The 22,901-nt window shown below is 43.4% G+C and overlaps 2 protein-coding genes across 9 annotated transcripts in view; one reads left to right on the top strand and one right to left on the bottom strand.

Annotated features, from left to right (window-relative positions):
* Positions 1-10,436, bottom strand: part of NANS (N-acetylneuraminate synthase) — a 19,638-nt gene extending 9,202 nt beyond the window's left edge. For all 8 annotated transcript variants that reach the window (XR_010920775.1, XR_010920776.1, XR_010920778.1 and 5 more), the window contains exons 1-3: positions 10,222-10,436; positions 7,588-7,803; positions 673-772 (exon numbers count right to left, since the gene is read on the bottom strand). Coding sequence is in view for 4 of the 8 variants with exons in the window: in XM_067553369.1 (XP_067409470.1) it covers positions 673-772; positions 7,588-7,803; positions 10,222-10,353 (448 nt within the window). In the remaining 4 variants the exon portion in view is untranslated. The remainder of the gene's footprint in view (positions 1-672; positions 773-7,587; positions 7,804-10,221) is intronic.
* A 6,841-nt stretch (positions 10,437-17,277) lies between these two features.
* Positions 17,278-19,107, top strand: CCIN (calicin). The gene has a single exon (XM_067553472.1). It carries the CDS (start codon positions 17,278-17,280, stop codon positions 19,051-19,053), a length of 1,776 nt encoding a protein of 591 aa, XP_067409573.1. The 3' UTR covers positions 19,054-19,107.
* Positions 19,108-22,901: the final 3,794 nt, after the last annotated feature.

The following is a 22,901-nucleotide window of genomic DNA, read 5'->3' on the forward strand; positions in this document are numbered from 1 at the left end:
AGTTCTAAGGAGGCAGGAAGGGCTGACTAGCCTACGGATGCTGATCACTCCTAGGACTCACTGGGAGAGAGAGATCAGACTGTTTCTTTTTTTTTTTTTTTGGTGGGAGTGCTGCATTCAGAACTGTTTGTTATTGTCTAAAGATCTAACACTCTCTAATGTGCTTTAAGAGTAAATTGTTTGTGATTAAGAAATCCCTTGTTTTCCTGCCACGCTGTCACTGAAGGGGTTAATCAAGAAGCTCAGCATGCCCCCAGAGAGGTGGAACTCTGATGGAACAAGTACAAGCAATCGGGGGTTTGGGAGGGCTAGATCACTGGTTTTGGGGTATAAAGTGGCTGGATTGCGGGGTGCCACTGCCCAAGAAGGATGTTACACATGTGGTCTACACTTGGGAGCATGCCTGAGAGACCCAGAGCTAGAACCAGGGGACTTAGAAGTACATGGGATCCAGCAGTTGGAGTCATGCACAACAGACTGGTGTCCATTCAGAGAGGGAGACTGGGCCAGGTTGTAACAGAGGATATTTAAAAGAATTCACAAAGAGAGATACTCCAAATTGAGAGTTACTGAAGCTTTCATATGGTTGTCTCATGTGGGAGGGAAATGGGTGGGAGCTAAACTGCTGGGACTCAGTGATGGTTAATAAAAGTCAAAAATAAAATGATTCACCTTTCTTTGCTGTCTTTTCCAAATATGGAAAATTGTTAGTATCCCCTGATCCTACTTTAAAAAATGGAACATCCAGTTCATGCAGAAACTCGACCGCCATCTAAAAAAAGAACACATTTTTTTTTAAATTTCTAAAATTACCAGCCCCCTCCTATTTAAGAGCAACAAAGACTCACCCAAACTTCTTCTCCATAAGAAAGATTAGGAAATTGTAACAAAAGTATTTTAAGTTCAAGGCCATGCACACACGTACTCCAATGAAAACTTAACTCTAGTCTATAATATTGATGGCACCACTTTCCACGGACACATCAGGGACAACATATTGAATGCATGGGGCCAAATTCTGCAGACTAACACCCTGAGAAACCCCAAACAGCACTGAATTTGGCCCAAGAAATTTAGTCTAACAAAATTAAGTATTGTGACTGAATGTACTGGTCAGGAAAATTGCTGGATGTCTGCTATCAATGAACTGCTTGGAGGTCCTTGGGTGAGAAGAGCTATATCAAAGTATTCTCATTGCTATCCACAAAATGAGGGGCAAGACCACTAACTTCACCATGCAGATTTGCCAATGTCCCTCCACCATGAACTGAAGGTACTACCTCTAAGCATGAGAGAGTAGTTCAACTTCCAGGTGTTTTTAATCTTTGGCCTCTGTCCTTAAATGGTGTCAAGCAGCTTCAGCTGAGCTGGTGATGTTTGTTTGCAGTGTTGCGATAGCTATGTTAGTGCCATGATATAGGAGACCAGGTGGGTGAGGTAATATCTTTTATTGGACCTATTGCTGTTTGTGAGAGAGACAAGCTTTGAGCTTACACCGAGCTCTTCTTCAGCTCTGGGAAAAGCACTCAAGTGTGTCACAGCTAAATACAAGTTGGAGCAGCTTTTTTAGCATGTGGCGTTAACATATTGTAACAGAACACTCACCGTGAAATAGTCAGTTAACACTTCTGCAGCCATAAGACAAAGGAGCATTGGTGGGTTACAGATTGTTGTAATAAGTCATCAATCCAGTGTCTTTATTAAGTCCATGATTTTTAGGGTCTAGCAAAGTTATGAATTTAAGCTCTTAGGCATGATTTTTGAAGGTATTATGCAGGTTTCCTTTGAGGATGCGGCCTAAGAGATTATATATGGAGTGATCATTTTGTTAAAAGTATTCACCTAAGCTGTTTTTTACTTATGTTTCTGAGAGTTTATTCTAGTGTCGTGATTGTCTGGTTTCACCCACACAGTTGTTGTTACTGTGGCATTTAGTGCACTGGATGAGATGCTCCACATGTCGTGATAGGCATGTGTAGGACACAAGGATCTCAAATGATGTGCTATTGGGGGTATTGATTATCATAGCAGTAGAGATCTGTCTACAGGTCTTGCATCTGTTGTTAGGGGGAGGGGTCTGGTGCCACTTTGAGTTGATGTGTCTTGGTCTGTGAGGAGTTTGCTGGTGCTTTTTATGATGTGGACCTATATTCACTAAGAATGGACTGATATCACCTCATTTCACTCATCAAATGCTAACAACTTTCAGTCAGTTATCAGCCTAGGCTGGATTTGAATCAATGACTCCAAAGGTGAAAATATCCCCAACCCTTTGAACCACAGTTCAACTCCTCTCTTAGGGCTCTGTTTTCTGGAAGCCCAGATATAAGTTACCATGTGGATGCTTTTGTTTATACAATGTTTTTATGCTAAAGATAAGGGATTTCCCCCCATTTTTCAAATGCATGCCAGAAGACTACTTCTACTTTTATAAGTGCAACTAATAAGAAATATAAAGCTGCACCAGAACGTGTAAAATCAGCATCTTTCTGAAATGTTAATTACATTCAACCGTCTTCTAAAATCTATGTGCCGCAGACAAAATAATTCAGGCCTTATCAGAGATCACGCAATAACTACCATTACAATTGTAACTGGACTCTTTAAAAGAGGCACATTTAAGAAGAGGAGTCATCTAGAAGAATTAAAAATAAAGCCACTAATCAGCAGAGCTGTTATGAAACTCCTCCATTCTTGCCCTGTTTTGGGAAGACATTAGAATAGCTACACAACTTTGTCACTGCTCGAAAGGACAGCAAATTCTACAAATCGTTCCTTGTAGCTACAGCGTTTACTTAGTGGCTAAGGCCCAAATTCCCACTTGCATTGACGTTAATGGGAGTTAGGATCTAAATATCTTTGGGGATCTGAGTCTAAGATTTCTACCAGAAAGAGGAAAAATCTAACATTCAAAAGCAACTGAGATCTATTCTAATTTGCCCCTCTTCTATGATGCTAAATCAAATGTCTTGTGTTTATACTGTTGTGGCTCCTCATAATTATTTGAATTAAATGAACAAATTAGATTTGTGGCTCTCTACTGCCATTGAAAGGGCCTTGGCAAGATTACACACAACAGAGATATGGCCGTGGCCCTTCCTAAGTATAGTAGCTGTTTGCTAACTGTGTGCTCATTTTCTATAAATATCTGCTCCAGGAATTATTTTGAGGAAATTCTATGGCCTGTGTTACACAGGTTAAAACAGATTATCATAATGGTCCCTTCTGACCTTGGAAGCTATGAATCATTTCTTAGGAAAATTTGGCAAGTCGTCTTTGAGAGATTCAAGTAACAGAAATAACCTTGCATGATGCAGATGGCACACATGGAATGGTTCTCTAGGACTGTTTTGTCTTCACTACAAATTGGAACAGACTAAATAAAAGGAGTCTCTCACTTCCTTTATATTTAATTCACATTAATCAAAATCTCTTCCTCATACCATTAAAAACCTCTGCACATCTTCTACAGCACAAGTTCCATTTGGTTATGTTCAGTTTATATTAACAATTGAAACATATTTCACTGCATGAAACATTTACAGTCAAAACACATTAGTCAAGAGAGCAGCATGCAGCTTCTTAGACAACAAACATATGCATTTGTGCCTTTTTTGGCATCACTATTGTTAATTAAATTTAGGAGGCTGTCTCAGTCACAAAAGCTCAGTATCCAAAGTAAAGAACTTATCCTCCAAGATGCTAAGCAACTTCAGTGAGCCATTTGGAGTTGAAGGGGCTTAACCCTTCACAAATTTTTGCACTTCTACATCAAAAACCAAAGAATGAAGGGTAGGGTTTTCAAAAGTGCCTAAACCTTTGAAATCCCACTTTAAGATCCCAGGTGTAAGCACAGGAGGGACTGTTGGGTTGTATTTGTTAATTTAAAAGTTCAATATTTAGCAAGCCCCCTTGACTTGAAGGCAGCATGAAGTGACCATCACAGTATTTTTGCTCATCTGTTTCTAGGGCAAAATTGAAAAGTAAAATAAATCCTTGAACTTTTTAATCATGACTCAAGTCTACCGATTCAGCCCATGCCACTGATTATCCGGCATTTCAGCTAAAACACACTGAAAATAACAGACTATAGCCATTGAATTTTCCAGTTAACAGACTTCAGCTATACTTCATGTTCAAAGGATTATCTGTTATCAAGATGATGCAGTTGCTGAGGTTGGTGATGCATAGGAACGGCCATACTGGGTCAGACCAATGGTCCATCTAGCCCCGTATCTTGTCTTCCAACAGTGGCCAATGCCAGGTGTCCCAGAGGGAATGAATAGAACAGGTAATTGTCAAATGATTCATCCCATTAGTCATTCCCAGCCACTGGCGAACAGCAATCTCTGCCTATCCTGGCTAATAGCCATTGATGGACCAATCCTCCATGAACTTCTCTACTTCTTCTTTGAACCCCATTATAGTTTTGGCCTCCACAATATCTCTTGACAAGAAGTTCCACAGGTTGACTGTGCATTGTGGGAAGAAGTACATCCATGTGTTTGTTTTAAATGTGCAGTCTATTAATTTCATTGGGTGACCCGATTCTTGTGTTATGCGAAGGGGTAAATAACTCTTCCTTATTCACTTTCTCCACACAATTCATGATTTTATAGACCTCTATCATATCCCCTTCCTTAGTCATCTTTTTTCCAAGTTGTAGTCTGTCTTTTTAATCTCTCCTCATATAGAAGCTGTTCCATACCCTTAATCATTTTTCTTGCCCTTCTCCGTACTTTTTCCAATTCTAATACATCTTTTTTGAGATGGGGCAACCAGAACTGCATGCAGTATTCAAGATGTGAGCATACCATGGGTTTATATAGTGATATTATGGTATTTACTATCTTATTATCTATCCCTTTCCTAATGGTTCCTTAACATTCTGGTAGCTTTTCTGATTGCCACTGCACATTGAGTGGATGTTTTCAGAGAATTAGCCACAATGACTCCAAGATCTCTTTCTTGAGTGGTAAAAGCATATGGATAATTGGGATTATGTTTTCCAGTGTGCATTACTTTGCATTTATCAACAATGAATTTCATATGCCATTTGGTTGCCCAGTCACCCAGTTTTGTTAGTTCCCTTTGTAACTCTTTGCAGTCTGTTTAGACTTAACGACCTTCAGTAGTTTTCTATCATCTGCAAATTTTGCCACCTCACTGTTCACCCCCCTTTTCTAGATCATTTATGAATATGTTGAACAGTACTGGTCCCAGTACAGGCCCATGGGGGACACCACTATTTACCAATCTCCATTCTGAAAACTGAGCATTTATTCCTACTCTTTGTTTCCTATATTTTAACCAGTTACTGATCCAGGAGAGGACCTTCCATCTTCTCCCATGACTGTTTATTTTGCTTAAGAGCCTTTGGTGATGGACCTTGTTAAAAGCTTTCTGAAAATCTAAGTACACTATATCCACTGGATCCCTCTTGTCCACATGCTTGTTGACCACCTCAAAGATTTCTAGTGGATTGAGGAGGCATGATTTTTCTTTACAAAAACCATACTGATTCTTCCCCAACAAATTATACTCAGATGTGTCTGATAATTCTGTTCTTTACTATAATTTCAACCAATTTGCATGGTACTGAAACTTAGGCTTACCAGCCTGTAATTGCCATGATTGCCTCTGGAGCCTTTTAAAAAAAATTGGCATCACATTAGCTATCCTCCAGTCATCCAGTACAGAAGCTGATTCAAATGATCTACTAACTTTGGTATGTAAGTTTTCTGCAATTTCACATTTGAGTTCCTTCAGAACTCTTGGGTGGATACCATCTGGTCCTGGTGACTTATTGTTTAATTTATCAATTTGTTCCAAAATATCCTCTAATGACACCTCAATCTGGGACTATCCCTCAGATTTGACACCTAAAAAGAATGGCTCAGGTGTGGGAATCTCTTTCACATCCTCATCGTGAAGACCAATACAAAGAATTCATTTAGTTTCTCTGCAATAGCCTCATCTTCTTCCTTGAGTGCTCCTTTAGCATCTTGATCATTCAGTGGCTCTGCTGGTTGTTTAGCAGGCTTCCTGCTTCTGATGTACTTACATTTTTTTGCTGTTTCTTTTTGAGTCTTTGGCTAGCTGTTCTTCAAATTTTTTTTGGCCTTCCTAATTATATTTTTACACTTCACTTGCCAGAGTTGTTGTTGCCTTTAGTTTACAGAATGTTAATGAAGATTATCTACCCCTCTAAACTCCCTTACAAAACTCCCATTAGCTGCTCCTGTTCACTAGCTTCTCTCGTCGCTTAGGAGTAGACTTTTAAACCCTGATTCACACGGAGTAGCCCTGGCCAAGGGTTGATGCGTGCTAAAGGGCTTGGGACTCAAAGCCTCGTTGAGGATTACAGGGGGCTTTTTTATTTTATACAGACAGACACCCTCCCCCCCCTTTGATGGCAGTAGGGATTATAGATTTCATGGAAAAAATGTGTTTATAGAAGGGCACTTGAAGGCAGAATGGGACTGTCAGACAGGATTGGGGTGCTTCAGAAGGAAGGAGCTGGATGAAAGGAGTCCTGGCACAAGAGTGGGAGAAGACAACAAAAGGAACAGTTTTGTGGGTGGTTGGGTTAAGCAAAGGGGGATGATGGGAAGCAAATAGAGAAAACTGCAGAGAAGTAGCAGGGGCTCAGATGAAAGAGGCCTTGCCAGGAAAGGAATTTGATGCAAAGGGCATGAGGAAGACTGAAGGAACCTGAAAGGAGGAGCTGACCACAGACAGGGTAACATACAATCTGGGAGAGTTGCCAAACTCTGTTGTAATCAGGTTTAAACTGATAAAGATCAGGTCATTCAGAGTTCTGCCTAAGACATTTTCTGTAACTTGCCCTATTGTGTGTAGACACTTCAGCACGAGACAATGTGTTTGGGGGCAGTGGGGTACCAAGAGGGGGACCAGAGGGGGGGTGCATGCCTCCAGGCACAGACCTGTGGAGGGGCGCTGGCCAGGCCCTCAGAGGAGGAGCTGCCCCTGCTGACATCCCCAGCGGCCGCACTGACCCAGCCCTTCCACCCCCATGCTGGGCACATCAAGGGAGCCACGGGGACCCCAGCTGCACAGGGGCCAGGCACTCCCCCCAGCTGCCCCTCTCACTCCCCACCAGAAGGGCCAAGTCAGTGCGGCCACTGGGGATATCAGCAGGGGGAGCGCCGAGGAGGAGGGCCCAGGCCAGCGCCCCCCACCCCCAAGCCAGCGCCCAGGGGCATGGCCGCCTTGGTAAGCCACTGCCGCCGCAACCCTCAGCAGGATGGGGGGAGTGGGGAAGAGTGGTAAATGGGCCCTCTGTGGAGGGGGGGGGAGTGCAAATACAAATAGTAGCCCCGGGTGCTAGAAACTCAAGGTACGCCACTATTTGGGAGGGACATTTGGTAGGAAACCTATGCAACTATAACTGACACTCAATGGCACTGATTAAGGACAAAATTGTATGTGGGCTCTAGTTTTCATGTGTTTTGTAGTTTAGAGTAAAAGAGACCCTTGATGTTAGTTTTACATATGAATGCATTAATACAATTGTACTGTTGTAAGAATTACATTTTGCTTTCTATACCACAACAGCTCATGTACCTCATCCATGCCAGAGGCTGTGAAGTAGATGCCTATCTCCTTTGCATACTTCTGCAGCTCCCGATACTGGTCATGACTGAACTCCAGGTGGCGCTTGTGCTCTCCATAAGTCTTTCCCCAGGAGTTTTTGGAGGTATAGGGCCTCGCCAGGGCTTTCTTGTTAAATTTATACTCCAACTCACTCTTCTGGAACTTGGCACAGTCTGCTCCACACTCCTGCAAGACACATCATCATCATCTTAGTATCTGCACAAGTTAGGTGCCACCAAATCTACAGCTCGTAAGTACTGCTGAAAAGTACACTGAATCAAAGGCTTGGTCTACACTGCCAGGGAAATTTGGCAGCAGTCGACGGGAGATATGCAAGCTAAAGTAGCATACCTCCCATCGACTTCCTAACTTCTACATAGCATAGCATCCCCACTACGCTGCGCTGACGGGAAATGCCCTCCCATCGACACAGCATTAATCTTTTTGCAGGGGTGGATTAATGCCATCGACTTCTGGATCAATTGAGCGGGTCTCCAGTGCTGCTCAGTCAATCCCGCAAAATCGATTCAGCAGCACCAACAGTGTAGACATACCCAAAGTAATGGTCTGGCTGATATTCTCTAATTCTGAGATTTATTTTCACATATAGCAGTGTCTTCCTATCTTTGACAGAACTAATGTAACTAATTGTGTGATGATGTCCATAAAAATAATTTAGGATAGCATGCAACAAAGACACACATTTTTGAAAGCCATGTATATGTGCTGTCAGTTAATCACATCTGAATATCAGCTTTCATATGGAAAACACTGATCCACTACTCATACTCTCAGCCTGGTAAATGTGAGAGTACATGATAGTGAGCAAAAATTTATTAGCCTTGTGTTTCACTATGCAAAGATTTATATCCAGGAGAGCAGCAGCTGTGTGAGAGGAATAATACTGAAACTGCATTTTTCCTATAGCTAAGCCACTCTCCCTTTAGATATATATTTTTAAAGTAATCAATGGTCAGACAAACTTTTCCTGCAATGCGAGTTACTTATTTAAACATTATTCTGACTTTAAAAAAAGCACAGAAGTAAGGCAAACTGTCAAACTACTAATGTAACTTTGTAATTTTAACAAGATTTTCAATTACATCAAGGTCCAATGACTCTGGAAGGAAAAATAAAAACATCTGGGGATTTACTAACTGGGATTTGCTCAATCTGACTTTTATTGTACATGTGACTCCACAACCAGTACATAGTATTTACATAAGGTCAAGTGTCCAAATAAATTCTGCCCAGATTTATCCCCCAAGTTCAGTCTGCCAATCTCTAATAGCTGCTTTAATAGGTACTGAAGTCAAGGAAATTTCTAAGATTGATTGTAGCTCAACCTTTAAAGAAAAAGGAAAAAAACTCCATTAAGTTCAACATCAAGAGAGGATGAAGTGCTGGCAAATCACAGGTTTCATCTCACTAACAAGCGCTATTTGGAAGTTCAGCTAAAATAAGATAGATCAAAACTGTAGTGCCAATTGGGCAGCAATCATTCAGACAGCAGCATACATAGTATAGTTAAAGAGGTCCTTTCCAGTTTCTGAAAAGATTTTGTACAATCTCTTGCTTTATTAGCTAACGTCTGACACACTTGTGCAGTACAGGATCCATTTTTTTTAAGTTGAGAAAATGGTTCAGATGTTTTCAATTACAGAGAGACTGGAAAAAAAACCCAGATAATTTTCTATTTTAAAGGGCATTTAAAGAAAAAAAGTCTGGCACCTCAGTGAAAGAAACATAAAATTTGGCAGGGACAGCGTGCCAAGGCGGCTAATATACCTTTCATGGATATGGTGAAAATCCACTGATTTACCAGAGGGGTAAAGGTTTAAATAAACTCCATTTTCACAGGTGCAGGCTGACATTATTGCACAACAACACCCCGCCACCATCCCAGTGGCTCCTCACATGCAAGGAGGCGGGATCCTCCAGAAGTGGTAGGGGATGCCGCAGTCAAAGGAGGACCCTGAGGCATTCGCTGGGCCGTTCCTGACGTTCACATCCCTTCATTAACCTTCGCCTCCCTGTAACACGACTTCAGCTACAGCTGCTGCTTCGGTGTAGCCAGGAGAGGGGCGGCTGCCACCAGCTGTCTGGCCTCTAATCCGGTGGGGGCACCCGAGCCAGCTCGGAGCTCGGCTGTGCCAACCCCGCCCCGAGGCTCTCGCTGACCTGCCCGGGCAGGGCGCCCTGAGCGCTGGGGGGATGAGCGGGAAGGCAGTCATGCTGCTGGGGGGGAGGGGGCACGCAGCGGTCTGCTTAAAACCACCCCGCACCGGGCACCCGAGTGTCAGACAGACAGACAGACAGACTGACCTGAAACAGCAGCTAGGACACCGCATCCCTCTGCAGAGCCGCCAGGGTCCCCACAGACCTCGCACCCCGGCTCCCCTCCCCCAGCACTCCCCAGACCCCTGCTCCCCTCCAGACCCCGCGCCCCCTCCCCCACCTTCCCCAGACCCCCCGCTCCCCTCCAGACCCCGCGCCCCTCCCCCACTTTCCTCAGACCCCCTCTCCCACAGAGACCCCGCCCCCTTGTCCCTCCTTCCCAGGCGAGCCCCCCACAGTCCCGCGGCCGGGCCGGGCCGGGCGCACCTTGGCCATGCGGATCATCTGCTTGGCGAGGGCGAGGTCCCCCTGGTGGTTCTGGCCGATCTCGGCGATGATGAAGCAGGGCTGGGTCCCCCCGACCCGCCGGCCCGGGCACAGCTCGAACTCCAGCGGCATCGCGGCGCGCGGACGGGCGAGCGCGAGCCCCGGGAACAACCGCCGCCAACCGCCACTGTGCCGGCCTCTGGCCGCAGCGACACGCGCGGCGCCACCCCACCCCCACCGCTGTGCCTCGGTCGGTCAGCCGGCTGCCGGGGCGGGGCCTCGGCGCTCGGGAATGAACACGTCACCCCTGGCCTCGGCCAATCCGCGCGAAGGAACGCGCGTAGCCCAGCCAATCAGAGCGCATGCCGTGCCTGCGGAGCCGGGTGGGACTAAGGGCCTGGCCCTGGCTGTCAATCCCAGCCAGCTCTGGTGAGCCCCGCCCCGCTGGCTCCCTAGGCAACGCCAGCCCTGGCCTAGCCCGGCTGAGGGCGCCCTGCGCCCAGCGGGAGGCTCGACGCTCCCGAACAAGTGTATGCAAATGTATGCAAATACACCCAAAGGTGCTGAGGCGAGGAAGGACCGTCATTGGTTTCCTGATTGAGTTCTCCAGAAATTCTTCTTGAAGGTGAGGCATGAAGTGGGTGGCACATTGGCAAGCCAGCCTAGTACCCAGGGCTGGGACAACGTCTTTGAATGTGAACTTGTTATGGGCGAGGATGAGACAGATCACTCTCGGGGTGGCGGCCACACCAGGAGGACGTTTACTAAGTACCTGCCACAAAACCATTTGTCAAGTGGCAATGCCCATAGTATAAATGAAAGAACAGGGTCGTTTTACACGGACGCTGTACTCCCTTATAGCACACTCAAGTCCCTGCTTGCCTCAGAACAAGTAGGCTTGGAAAACATGTCTTCAGGTTAATCTCTCCTAAACTAAAAATTATTCTCTAACACCAGACGAAACAAAAGACATACAGGTTGTCTCTACAATACTAATAGCAGCAGCTATGGGAGCTGGCGAGCAATCAGGGCATTGGGTGCCCTGCCCTCGGCATTAGAGTTATAACCAATAGCGTTGCACTTGTGGTAGTGCAGTGACGTGCCATTTCCCAAATATCCTAGCTTAGGCAAGATTTATAACAGGTGCTTGATTTTGACAAGACCCAAGTGTGCAAACACATTTTTTTCAATCTCTGCTTGATATGTACACGGATGCATTTGAGCCAGGATCCATGTTGGAATCTCTGTATTTTAGCCTCATCAGTTATTCTGCACACCAGGAAAGGGACCCTAGTGTGTAGTTCTTAGCACCAAATCACACGTCTGAATATTCAAATTCTTGCCAAAATGCCAGCATGGCATCTGGAATCTGATATCCTCAAATAGATCAGCTGGGCTTTATGGAAAAATACCAGGCAATTGTTCAGTGTAACCTTTTACCCTGAAGATAATACCAGAATGAACTAATCCATATACTGCATGCCCAGAAAATATTTGATGGCTTTGATTGGAATTCTGTTCCTTGTACCAGTAGAATGTGGATTAGCGTGAGTGCGGATGGTGGACAAAGCTTCAACAAACGATAATCTCTTTCTTGTCCACTCAGGTTGCCTTGTCCCATACATCCCCTCTTACCTGTGTACACACACAGCTGGGCAGGAACTGGAATTTCCATTTGGTGAAAAATTTTGAGCTTTTGAAATCTGTTTTGGTTTAGATGTACCAGAGTGTTTGATTTAAGGGTCGTGTTATTTGATTTGATTTAAAGGTTGTGTTATTAGGCTAAAAGCTTCCTGGTTATAATCTCTTGAAACTGTGAATAATCAGTCACACGACAAGGGGAAATTAAAAGATAAGTTTAGCGCTATCTCTAATACTTAACAATACAGACTAAATAAAGAACTGTACATGCACCTATTATAGAAGCAAACACTTTCTGGCTCTAATGTTTTAGTAATTTGTACATGCTATTCTGTGCCCATGATGATTTCTGGGTAATTAGACACATACTACTTGTTTTTGCTGATGTCAAGTAGTTAGACATCAAAACTACCATTAGTTGTGCTTGAAAAAAAGTGTGTGAACAAAAGAAGACATAATTATGTGTCGATGCAGAACTGCCACTTCAAAAATAGAGGCTGAGTTGACATCTGTTTGAAAAAATCTGGCCATGTTGTATATAGGAGGAATGGTTATACTTTATATTAAGGTTGCATTTATAAATAATTCATAGAGGGCTAGTAAAAGATTAATAGATTAAGCATGTGACAGATGTGAATATAAATAGTTATAAGCACATCATATGAAGATGGTTATAAGCAACCTGTTGATCTGTTCGACACTATAACAATAGATTAACCATTTATTAAAACATCTATTAATCATTTAATTCTATAGAAACAATTTATAAATATAAACTTAAGACAAAGCGTGCTTGGAACTATGAAAATAATTACAGTGAGGGGTTCAACACAAATTAATTGATTAACAGAGCAACTATTTAAAGCACCTTTATTAAACTCCATTTAAAAAAGATGGAGCAGAACTGTGCTCCAAACGCTGTGATATTTGGAGTGGTTTCTTAAGGAAATTGTCTGATACAGTTAGTCTCTTGTGCAGGTTCTGTCATATTAGAACTACCCACTGGTCCTCACTGCAGCTAATCTATATGTATTGACCGTCATGGTCTTAATACACCATGAAACCCTTCTCCGTTGTGTCTTGACAGATGTGCTGCTATCAGCCTCCAACGATGTTGACTTGACTGTGTGGCATCTTAGCAATTAATTCCATCTGTGTGGCACTGCACCACAGGAAGGCTTTGTCAGGCTGGGCATGCCGCACCTCCTTTCCTAGAGGATCATCAGAGACGCCAAGGTCTTCCCACACAAAATCCTTTCTTCATCTCCACAGAACTAGCACACACCCTGCGCTTGATGCAAGTCTCCTGTGAGTTAAGTAAGTAGGGAAAAGATGCCTCGAGAACATGAATTCCTGACTTCTATGAATTACAGAGCCTCAGAATCAGTAGTTTTCAACTCTTAATTGTACAACTGCTTTTTGGCGAACGCTATATGTAATAGGTGAAATCTTGGCCCCATTGAAGTCAATGGGAGTTTGCCCATTTACTTCAGTTGGGCCATGTTTTTCAGTCAGTACATATTGCCAATTATTTTTGTACAATAAAAACACACACATATACCTTTAAGCCTGTTTACTGATAGTGCAAGAATGACAGGCAATATTGCCCCTTCATGTTATAGTTGGAAATTGTACACCTTTGTTAGTACAGTTTGACTGCAAAGCAAATAACTGAGCTCTTTTAAAGCTTGAACACTTCCTAGCAATTCAAAGATTCCTGAAGCTTTTGATGGATGCGCATGGTTAGGTGCAGGATTTTGCAGTCTCATGGGAGCTGCAAAATCTTTTCTAACCACTTAGAGTGAAAAGTGTATGGCTGAGTCTGATTTTTTCCCTATTTTTTCCCTGTTGCAAAAGCCTGTTTGAACATTGCCTCTGAGGATCATTGCCTAGGCTCCAGGAGACTGTTTTGGATTTAGCTCCCTGCCCGACACCACTAGCAGTGCAGTTGTAACTGGGACTCATTTCCCCCATCCTCAGCCTTCTTTTCCCCTTTATATTCAGCTCATGTCTGACATCCAGAGGTGTTTCCCGTAAGTCCATCAGATTGCAGCCCTGCAAGCTCAGACCTTAGGGGAGAGGAATTCCTTGTCTGTGGCAGTCAGGCCAAGACTCCTGAGTTTGATTAGGTTCCATACAGCCTTCTTTCCCTCTTGTTAGAAGCTGAAGGTGGTTTCACCTCCCCAGACAGTCTGTATGAAATTCTTTAAGCAACATCATAAAACTTAATGGAAAACAAGACATTCTATGGCAATCTGGGGCCATATACGTACCTTAGAATCTGAATGCCTCACATCCTATAACATATTTATCTTTACAAAGCCCCTGTGCCTAGGCAGGTGTTATGTTACAGATGGGTAACTGAGGCATAGAAAGACTAAGTGATTTGTCCAAGGTCAGATAAAGGAGTCTGTGACAGGCATGGACTTGAACCCATTTCTCCTGAGTCCTAGGTTAGCATCCTAGTCACTGGACCTTCCTTCCTCCCATTAGAAATTATAGGTGGGGCATCTGTTATTAAGGTTGTCTGCCATTTCCCATTAAAAAAACCTGGTTTTCAGTTGCTTATAACCTTGCCAAACTTCAACCATTTGCGCAGAAATTTTCCATGCTGGATGTCTGCCCCAAACTGAAATTTTTGGGAAGATTTTAGCCCAAACAGTTCAGTTATTTCTGAGACTGAGACGAGGGAAAAATATAATTTTTTGCCCTTCTTAAAAGTTTTTGGTGACCTTTCTTTTGACATGGTCTCATGCCACCATGTTTTGGAGCAGGAACTTGACATTTGTCAAGGAGGTGGCCTTTTGTGTCAGGGATGTGCCTTTTGCTACCCCTGTGAAAATCTGCACAAAAAGTGTATTTAAGTTATAAGTCTTTGAAACATCACAGGTTGCACATGCTCTTTACAGACTTCAAACCAAAATTCTCTGAAATGCACTCAGCATGCTCCAGCTGGTGGTCGAGCAGGACTTTCCCTGCAATTGCTGCTCACGATGGTGCCAGGCTACGCTGGGACGGGGTCCAGGCACTGAAACTGAGAACAGGGAGCCTTTCTCTCCTATGCTCTCAGTGACTTCCCAGGCAGCATGAAAGAGGAAGCTGCTTGATTCGAATGTAGAAGAGACAAGACAAGAGATTGAGCCTGGATGCTGGTCGGGGAGAGAGAGGGAAACTAGGACTGGGAGTTGGGGTGGGGGAGACTTGGACTGTCTGACAAGAAGACTGGGAGAGAGGCTGGGAATGGACTGAGAGTCAGTGGGCAGCAGAGAGATAGATCAGGCAAGATGCATGAGGTTGGAGGCTGGGATTGGCTGAGCAGTATGGGCATATGCATTATGATACAATCTTCAGTTACGTGATCACATATTTTTTTCTCCATGGGATCTATTCCTCATTCTGTGGCTAAACAATTTTGCATCCTGTTGCCTTTTCCACTTTTATATCTAATCACCCCAATAAGCTTCTTCATCACCGAAGCTGTCTACCTCTTGTGCTGGTCTGAATGACTGTGCTTTGGTCTGTTGATTGTCCTGACTGATAGTGTCACCCTGAAACCAGCACAGTCTGATTTCAAAGGTGTGGGACTTCTATAATTCTGTAATTCATTCTTAGCATTAATGCTACCCTATATCAAATAGGAATCATGGGCAAATTAACAATGATGTTACTCTAACCGAACTTATCTTTGCCAGGATCCAAGATCCTTCACAGTCAGGGATCAGAGCAGGCCACAGCACAGAAATGGGTTTGGGAGCGCTTATGGCCGCCTCGTGGTTGTGGACATAGCTGAAACCTCTATTCTCATACTTCTTGATCTATTCACAGGGTTCAGCTGCAAGATCTTACTGACCTGTCTTCATCACCTGGCTGGGTGAGCGGTATAATTCAAATCTGGATCCAGTCGCTTCTCTCCAACAGATTGGAGCATAGTGATGGGCAACAGCTCCTTGTCTCCAAGCCATCACATGGGGATCAGTCCTGCCCTCTTATTTTCAACAACCCTAGGCAAAGTCATTAGGCATCATGGACGCCAGGGCTATCAATGTGCTGATGTCACCAACAGGCTTAACAGCTCATTCTCAGCAGAAATGACCAGTGCTGGTGTCACAAAGCCTATGTGAGATAACCACACAGATGAGACACAGACATCACAATAGTTACAAGAGACAAACACCTGACTGAAGCCCAATCCAGGTGAGACAGAAGTGATAGCTGGTAGGAAGAAGTAAACGATATGAGGATCTTAAAAAGAACATGACCCTGCCCTCCACCAAAGGCATTTGTCAAGATTGCCCAGGCAGCATGAAGCACTGGAGCACTGCAAGACTCATCCCTGCTTCTTGGGAACCAGGTAACAACAATATCAAGCATGCCTTCTTCCACCACTGCATATCAAGATGACTTCACCTCTTTGATCAGACAAAGATCTCACAACCATGACCCAGGTTTGCCACCTCTAGATCGGATGACTGTTACTCCTTTGGCTTTGGGTGATAGATCATGGCCAACCCAAAACTCCAGTTTCTTTAACTTGCAGCAGCCTGGGACCAAGTTGCAAGGAACACTCCACACCAGAGTTCCACACTCCCCTTCTGGGAATGGGCCCAGTTCAATATCCAGTCCTAAACCTCAATGCCTTAATGGCCTGGGACCAGATTACCTCAGTGACTGCCTCCTCAAACATAGCCTCCCAAGACCACAGTGCTCATTGGGGACATGGATGTACCTAGACCAGCGGTTCTCAAACTGTGGGTCGGGACCCCAAAGTGGGCCGTGACCCCGTTAGACTTTCTGGGCCTGAAGCCGAAACCCAAGTGCTCCAACCCGGGGTGGTGGGGCTTGGACTCCGGCCCCCCCCTACCCGCCTGGGGTCATGTAGTAATTTTTGTTGTCAGAAAGGGGTCGCAGTGCAAAGAAATTTGAGAACCACTGGCCTAGACTCAGAATATTGGGAGCTGAAGGCAAGGTGGATTGGGTGCTGAACCCTACACAGTGAAATAATCTACCAGAGGAGACCAGAACGCATTCCAGACTCACCACCTTGAAAGCTCAGTACAAAACGCACGTTCCTGCAAAAGCACACCTAGCCATGGTGATGGGGCAATAATGATGTTATATAAATACATTATATATAGCACTTATCCAGGTGGGTGAGAGGAGAGCCCAGTCTGGTTTGTTTGGTTTGGTTTGTTCATGCCTGGACACTACAGCAATTAATGCTCTGTAAATCCCACAGCTGGCCAGATTGTTAAAAGACTCTTTTTCTACATGTCACAGGTGTTGAATTGTGACCTGGCTGCTATACTTGATGACATCACTCCTCTGTCACCCAGTGGGGCTTTCATAACAACTGACAAGTAGTCCTCCTACAGCTCGCACTATCATCCCTGTTTCTTGACTAACTATACTAAGAACATGAGGATGCAGTTCACAGAAAAAAACCACAACAGTTTTGTTCTGCAGGCCCTCAACAAGCAGAGAAAGAATAGGGAGTTCTGCGATGTGGTACTCAGCGTGGACCAGCAGGTCTTCTCTGCCCACCTCAATGTCTTGGCAGCTGTGTCTACCCATGTGAAGAACCTGATCTCAAGCAATGACATGAAAATAGGTGATGAGCTGTTTATCATCATTGATGCTAACTTCTTGAACTCTGCCTTGGTGGAGCAGCTGCTGGACTATTTCTACACTGGTAAGGTGTTAGTGTCTGAGAAGAATGTGGAGGAGTTGCTGAAGGGGGCAAACTACTTCAACTCAGAGTCTCTAAGAGCCCACTGCTCTGACTTCCTCCTCAGGTCCCTCAAGAAGAACAATTGCCTGTGCTACCTGTTCCTAGCCAACACTTATGAGCTGAAAGAGGTGGCAAACAGTGCCTACGCTGGTATCCGTGACAACTTCCACTATTGGTCAGGTCCAGAGGGAATTTCAGACCTCCTGCGTTGCCCCCATCAGATCTTTGGCAAGCTTCTCCGGGACGAGAACCTTCACGTGCAGAATGAAGACCAAGCCTTCCTTGCCCTGCTCCAGTGGGTGAAGTACAAAAGGGGAGAAAGAGATAAGCATTTCAAAAAGTTCTTCCCCGCTATTCATTTAACTGGGGTCTCAACCAAGACGCTGCTGGCTGCCAGCCGTGAAGTGCTGCTGTTTGAGAGTCACTCTGGCCCCCTGGCCCAGATGGAGAACATTTTGAGTGACAGAAAGCAAGAAAGTCCTCAAAGTCTGCTGCTTTTTCAAAGAAAGGGGGCCTTAATGGACTCTGTGGTGATTTTAGGAGGCCAGAAAGAGCATGGTAGATTCAATGATGGGGTTTTTGCTTATATTATTGAGGAGAACATGTGGCTAAAACTAACAGAGATGCCGTATAAAGCAGCTGCTCTCAGTGCAACTTCCGTAGGGAGGTACATCTATGTCTCTGGAGGAACAACAGAGCAGATATCTGGCTTAAAGACTGCCTGGAGGTATGATATAAATAACAACTCCTGGACTAAACTGCCTGATCTGCCCATTGGTTTGGTCTTCCATACTATGGTGACCTGTGGGGGAGTGGTGTACTCTGTAGGAGGCAGCACAGCCCCAAGAAAATATGTCTCTAACATCTACAGGTATGATGAGAGGAAAGAGAAGTGGACATTGGCTGGGAAGATGAGCATTCCTATGGATGCAACTGCATTGATCACAAAGGGAGACAAATCTATTTATATTGTGACGGGGAGATGCTTGGTCAACGGGCGTTTCTCTCGAGTAGGGATGGTGGATTGCTTTGACACTCAGACAGGGGAAGTGGTACAGTACCTCACTTTTCCCATTGAATTCAATCACAAACCTCTGTTGTCTTTTCAACAGGACAACATCCTGAGTGTACAGAGCCACAAACAAAGTCTGGACATAAACCTGCAGAAGATTAAAGCCAACAAATCCACAAACACTGTGCCTCTCTTGCCAAATAACTATACATTGGATTTGTCACATGCCGTGTGCTCTATTGGTGACAACAAGGTGTTTGTGTGTGGAGGCATCATTTGTGCAGGTGACAAACGTCCTGGAGATTATTCTGTCAATCAAAATGCCTACCTGTTAGACCAAAAGACAGGGGAATGGAAGGTTTTGTCCGATCCTCCGGAAGCTTTGGATTGCCCAGCTTGCTGTACAGCCAAACTGCCTTGCAAGATTCTCCGAAAAATTGTAATCAGTTAATTTGGAAAAAACAAATACAAATCCTAGCAATAAAGAATGATTAAATCTCTGATACAAACAAATGATACATTATTAATTCACTTTGTTTCTTTAGGTCATAGTAGATTTCGTAAGCAGAGATTCCAGTGGATATAACTATTTAGCATGCCCATCAGTGGTCGCTCATTCCAACGCACAGTTATTTATTTATGTCCCCTCACTTTGAAAATTCTCTACATCAGCAATAGAGAATAATGGACCTGAGATTATAGAAAGAGTTCTTACACTGAAGGAAAGAGTCTCACAGTGTTTTAAATTTCTTGCATGAATATGTTTTGGGTGCCCCTCATTTTGGGACTGCATTCTTTCTTATTGTGGGGCTGGGGATAAAGTAAGTCTATTGAGATGGGAATTTGAGATTGCTTACATTCTCCCGTGGAGTTCCTCCATGTTTTAGCACTTTTATTCTTTATAATGCAGCATGTACCCTGAGGAAGAGATCATTTGGTTGTTTGAAAAAGTGCTTCAGGCGTGGCTGCAAACAGGTAACTCACTTTTGTTTCCTAATAAATATGTATTTGATAGTGTTTTGTATAGAGGGTTGAAATTGCTTCCTGCTGGCCTCTTAAACATGCTTTCTCATGTTGTTTAAGTATCTCTGATAACCCTCCCCAATGACTGCACCAAAATGGTGATGGGAAAAAAATCTTTATAGCATTACGAAATGCTGTGAGAATCAGTTTTCTTTTTTCATTTCCTTGATTCTGCATGAATCTTTCTAAAAAACAAATATCCCGAAGAGAATAAATGGAAAATCCAGGGAGAATGGCAGTTTTGTGACATTTTTTTATATTCTAAGGACATGGTGCCCAACCTTATTACACAGGAGGGCCACATAAATAAACCTAAGCCCAACCTTGGATGGGCCAAACAGATTCTACATATTTTAATAAGATTTAAAATCCCTTGAATTGATTTATATTTTAAGTTCCTTGTTCTATTTAAGTGCATAGTTTTGTATGTATTTATATAAGTTGATTCTATGTACAGTATTGTCTGTTTACACACTTGTGTAAACCAAAATGATATAAACATGATGACAAAAGGCTAATGAATCAGCCGCTAGTATACTGTGTTGAAGTAGGCCTTATGAAATAAGATGCGCTCTGAGCCTAACACTACTGTTTCTTTATCCCTGTCCTCTACCTCCTGCTCTGGCCTTAGGTTGTGAATTCCTCCGTGCACAGGCTGCCCTTCTTGAATATTTGCACAGCGCCTAGCACATCATGAGCACTACTGTAAATAAATGATCATGATAACATGGGATTGCCCCACATGTCCAAGACGGAACCGAATCTCACTACTTCTTTATCCAAAAAATCTCTAAAATCCACCCATGTCTTGCTATCCCTTCAGCCAAAGCACTCAACCAGGCCCTCATCACCTGCTGCCTTGATTACTGTAATCTCTCTGCACTCCCAAACACTCACATTGGCCTCTTGCAGTCCATTCATAGAACAGCTGCTAAATATGTTTCCTTGCCTGTGACACTGTCATCTTACTACGTCACTCCCTCTGTGACTCATCCACTGGCTTCCCTGCCTCCATCCCATTTCTTCAAGATTGTTGATCTTGCCTTCAAAACCCTCAATATACCCTGCTCCTCTTTACCTATTCTCCCTGGCCTCTATTCACATCGCCCCCCTTCCACTGATGCCATTTGTCTGCTTATCTCTGTGCTTTTTTCCACACCACCCCTCATACATGGAACACCTTTTCTGAGCTGGTCTACAGAGCCACTTCCTTCTCTTCATTCAGATACTTCCTGAAAACGCACTTTTACTGTAACAACTACCAAAACCTAATCAGTTTATAACAACAGCAAGGGTACAGAGTTATTTGGGATGGTTTATATATCTATGACAAAAACAAAGACTATACCACCACCACCACTCTGGATCATACTACTTAGTACTATCAACATGTTGCTTATGACCGTAACACTCCTTTACTTATTTGTATGTTATACTTCTTTTTCTACCTTCCCTCCATGTGAATTCTTCTGAGCAGGAACTGTGCCTTTTATCTTCGGAAAGTGACTAGTGCACTGTAAGCACTACCAGAAACAGTAGTGATTGAGAGTTTTAGATACACCCTTCTCTCCACTCCACCCTGGTCACCTACATTTAACTCTCAAGATGACAAATCTATCTGAAAAGTTGAATAATATCCAGGTCCACTGGAGCGGGGAGGGGAATTGTAGTGGAAAGAAATGGATATAAAGGAATTATGGTAAGTAAAATATGGACTGTCTTTGTAATGAAAAAGCTTTCATAGCAATTACATATATAAGAGAAGTGCCAAAAAGAGGAGAGGTATTTAGAAATTTGGTCACCCTTTTTAGTGTACTCAGAGGAGAGCTTCCCAGCCAGCAATCTAAAATCCTTAGCCAGGTTCATTGGATATTAACCTGATTCTTAATAAGTAATAAGGAATATATGCTGTAGTATGTTAACGTTGTATTGTATTTTCACTTTAATAAAAAGTTTTTTAAGAAAGAAAGAAACTGATATAAACCGGTAGTCTCATTTTCCTCAATGTATGTATCAAATAGTTCTAGCTAAATTGGGGAATATATGCCAATTATTTATCACAGATTTTAAGAAAGAGGAGGATTAGGTGTATGATCTTTCAATTGACTTCAATGGTCTTTGGATCAGACCCCAGTCACTTTCTAGATAAATGCCAGTTAGAGGATGCCTGAAGAATTTTAGACAGCTTGCAAGGGTTGGTTTTAAAATCCCTATAGTAATCTGAAAAAATATATTCTATTAAATGAATCATTTCTGAAATACATAACCTTCTGAAACATTAAGTAAAGACTTCATCGATACAATGTCTTTCTAGTGATAGTGGGCACATATTTACAAATCCCACATTCTCAGAGATGCCTGAAGAACACAGTTGCTCAATTACTATTTATATTATTGAGAGTTATTCATTTATGCTCCCTGCACAAAGCTTTACCAGCGAGTGTGAAACATAGATGGAGTGCTATGTACGAATGAAGAAGGGGGTGCCACTGCTACAGTTACTGGGAGTTCCCAAACAATAAAACCAATTTTCAGCAATAGAGATGGGGTGCACCTCCCAAATCACTTATCTTCAGGACAGAAAAAGCAGAAATTGGTTAAGATGATGCAAAAAATATTTCAAGGTGCACCTGAATTCTAGATGTTTCCACTTCTTTCAGCCCGGACCATGTCAAATCATTCATCTAGGGGCCTCTTCCTCACTCCCTCACAAAGCATCAATTTTAAAACCAGGGATTAATTTGGTCCATTCTGATGTAGGTTAGGTAGCAATTATCCTGTGCTTTAAATGGGAAAGCTATTCAAAGACTTACTAGCATTTTACACAAAACATATAGAGACAATTCTGCTTGTTATATATTCCCTTTTTCCCTATTCTTTATCAGAGATATTTATAAGAAATCAGGATCTTCTTTTCTAAGAATTCTTCTTTTTCTGATCTTGACTCCTCACTTGAAATCATGTTGTTTGTGATGATGCAATCATTTCCAAAGAAATACATTGTGATGTAGAGCCAGCAGCTTCTTTCTCAGAGGGACAGGATAGCAGAAGAGAGAGAAAGGAAGGAAGGAAGCCTAAACGGGTCTTGTGTCACTTAACACTGAATCCTCTATCTGATTAAGGGAAAGCATTGGTAGGCCGAAGAGTCCTATCCAATACTCTTGGCTGGAATGAAAGAATGGTGATGAAAGGCCTTAAAAGGGTGGAATTGTGAAGTGAGAACTAACTGCGTGGTAGGGTCAGTTCGGGTTCCAAAAGAAACATGGAGTACACCCT

This window comes from Emydura macquarii, unplaced genomic scaffold, assembly GCF_026122565.2.
Source record: "Emydura macquarii macquarii isolate MOO-44397 ecotype Brisbane River unplaced genomic scaffold, CSIRO-AGI_Emac_v2 contig_1451, whole genome shotgun sequence".
NCBI classification, from domain to species: Eukaryota; Metazoa; Chordata; order Testudines; family Chelidae; genus Emydura; species Emydura macquarii.

What these genes read in the sequence shown, in the direction of transcription:
- CCIN (XM_067553472.1), top strand. Translation starts at nt 17,278, where the DNA reads ATGAGGATGCAGTTCACAGAAAAAAACCACAACAGTTTTGTTCTGCAG.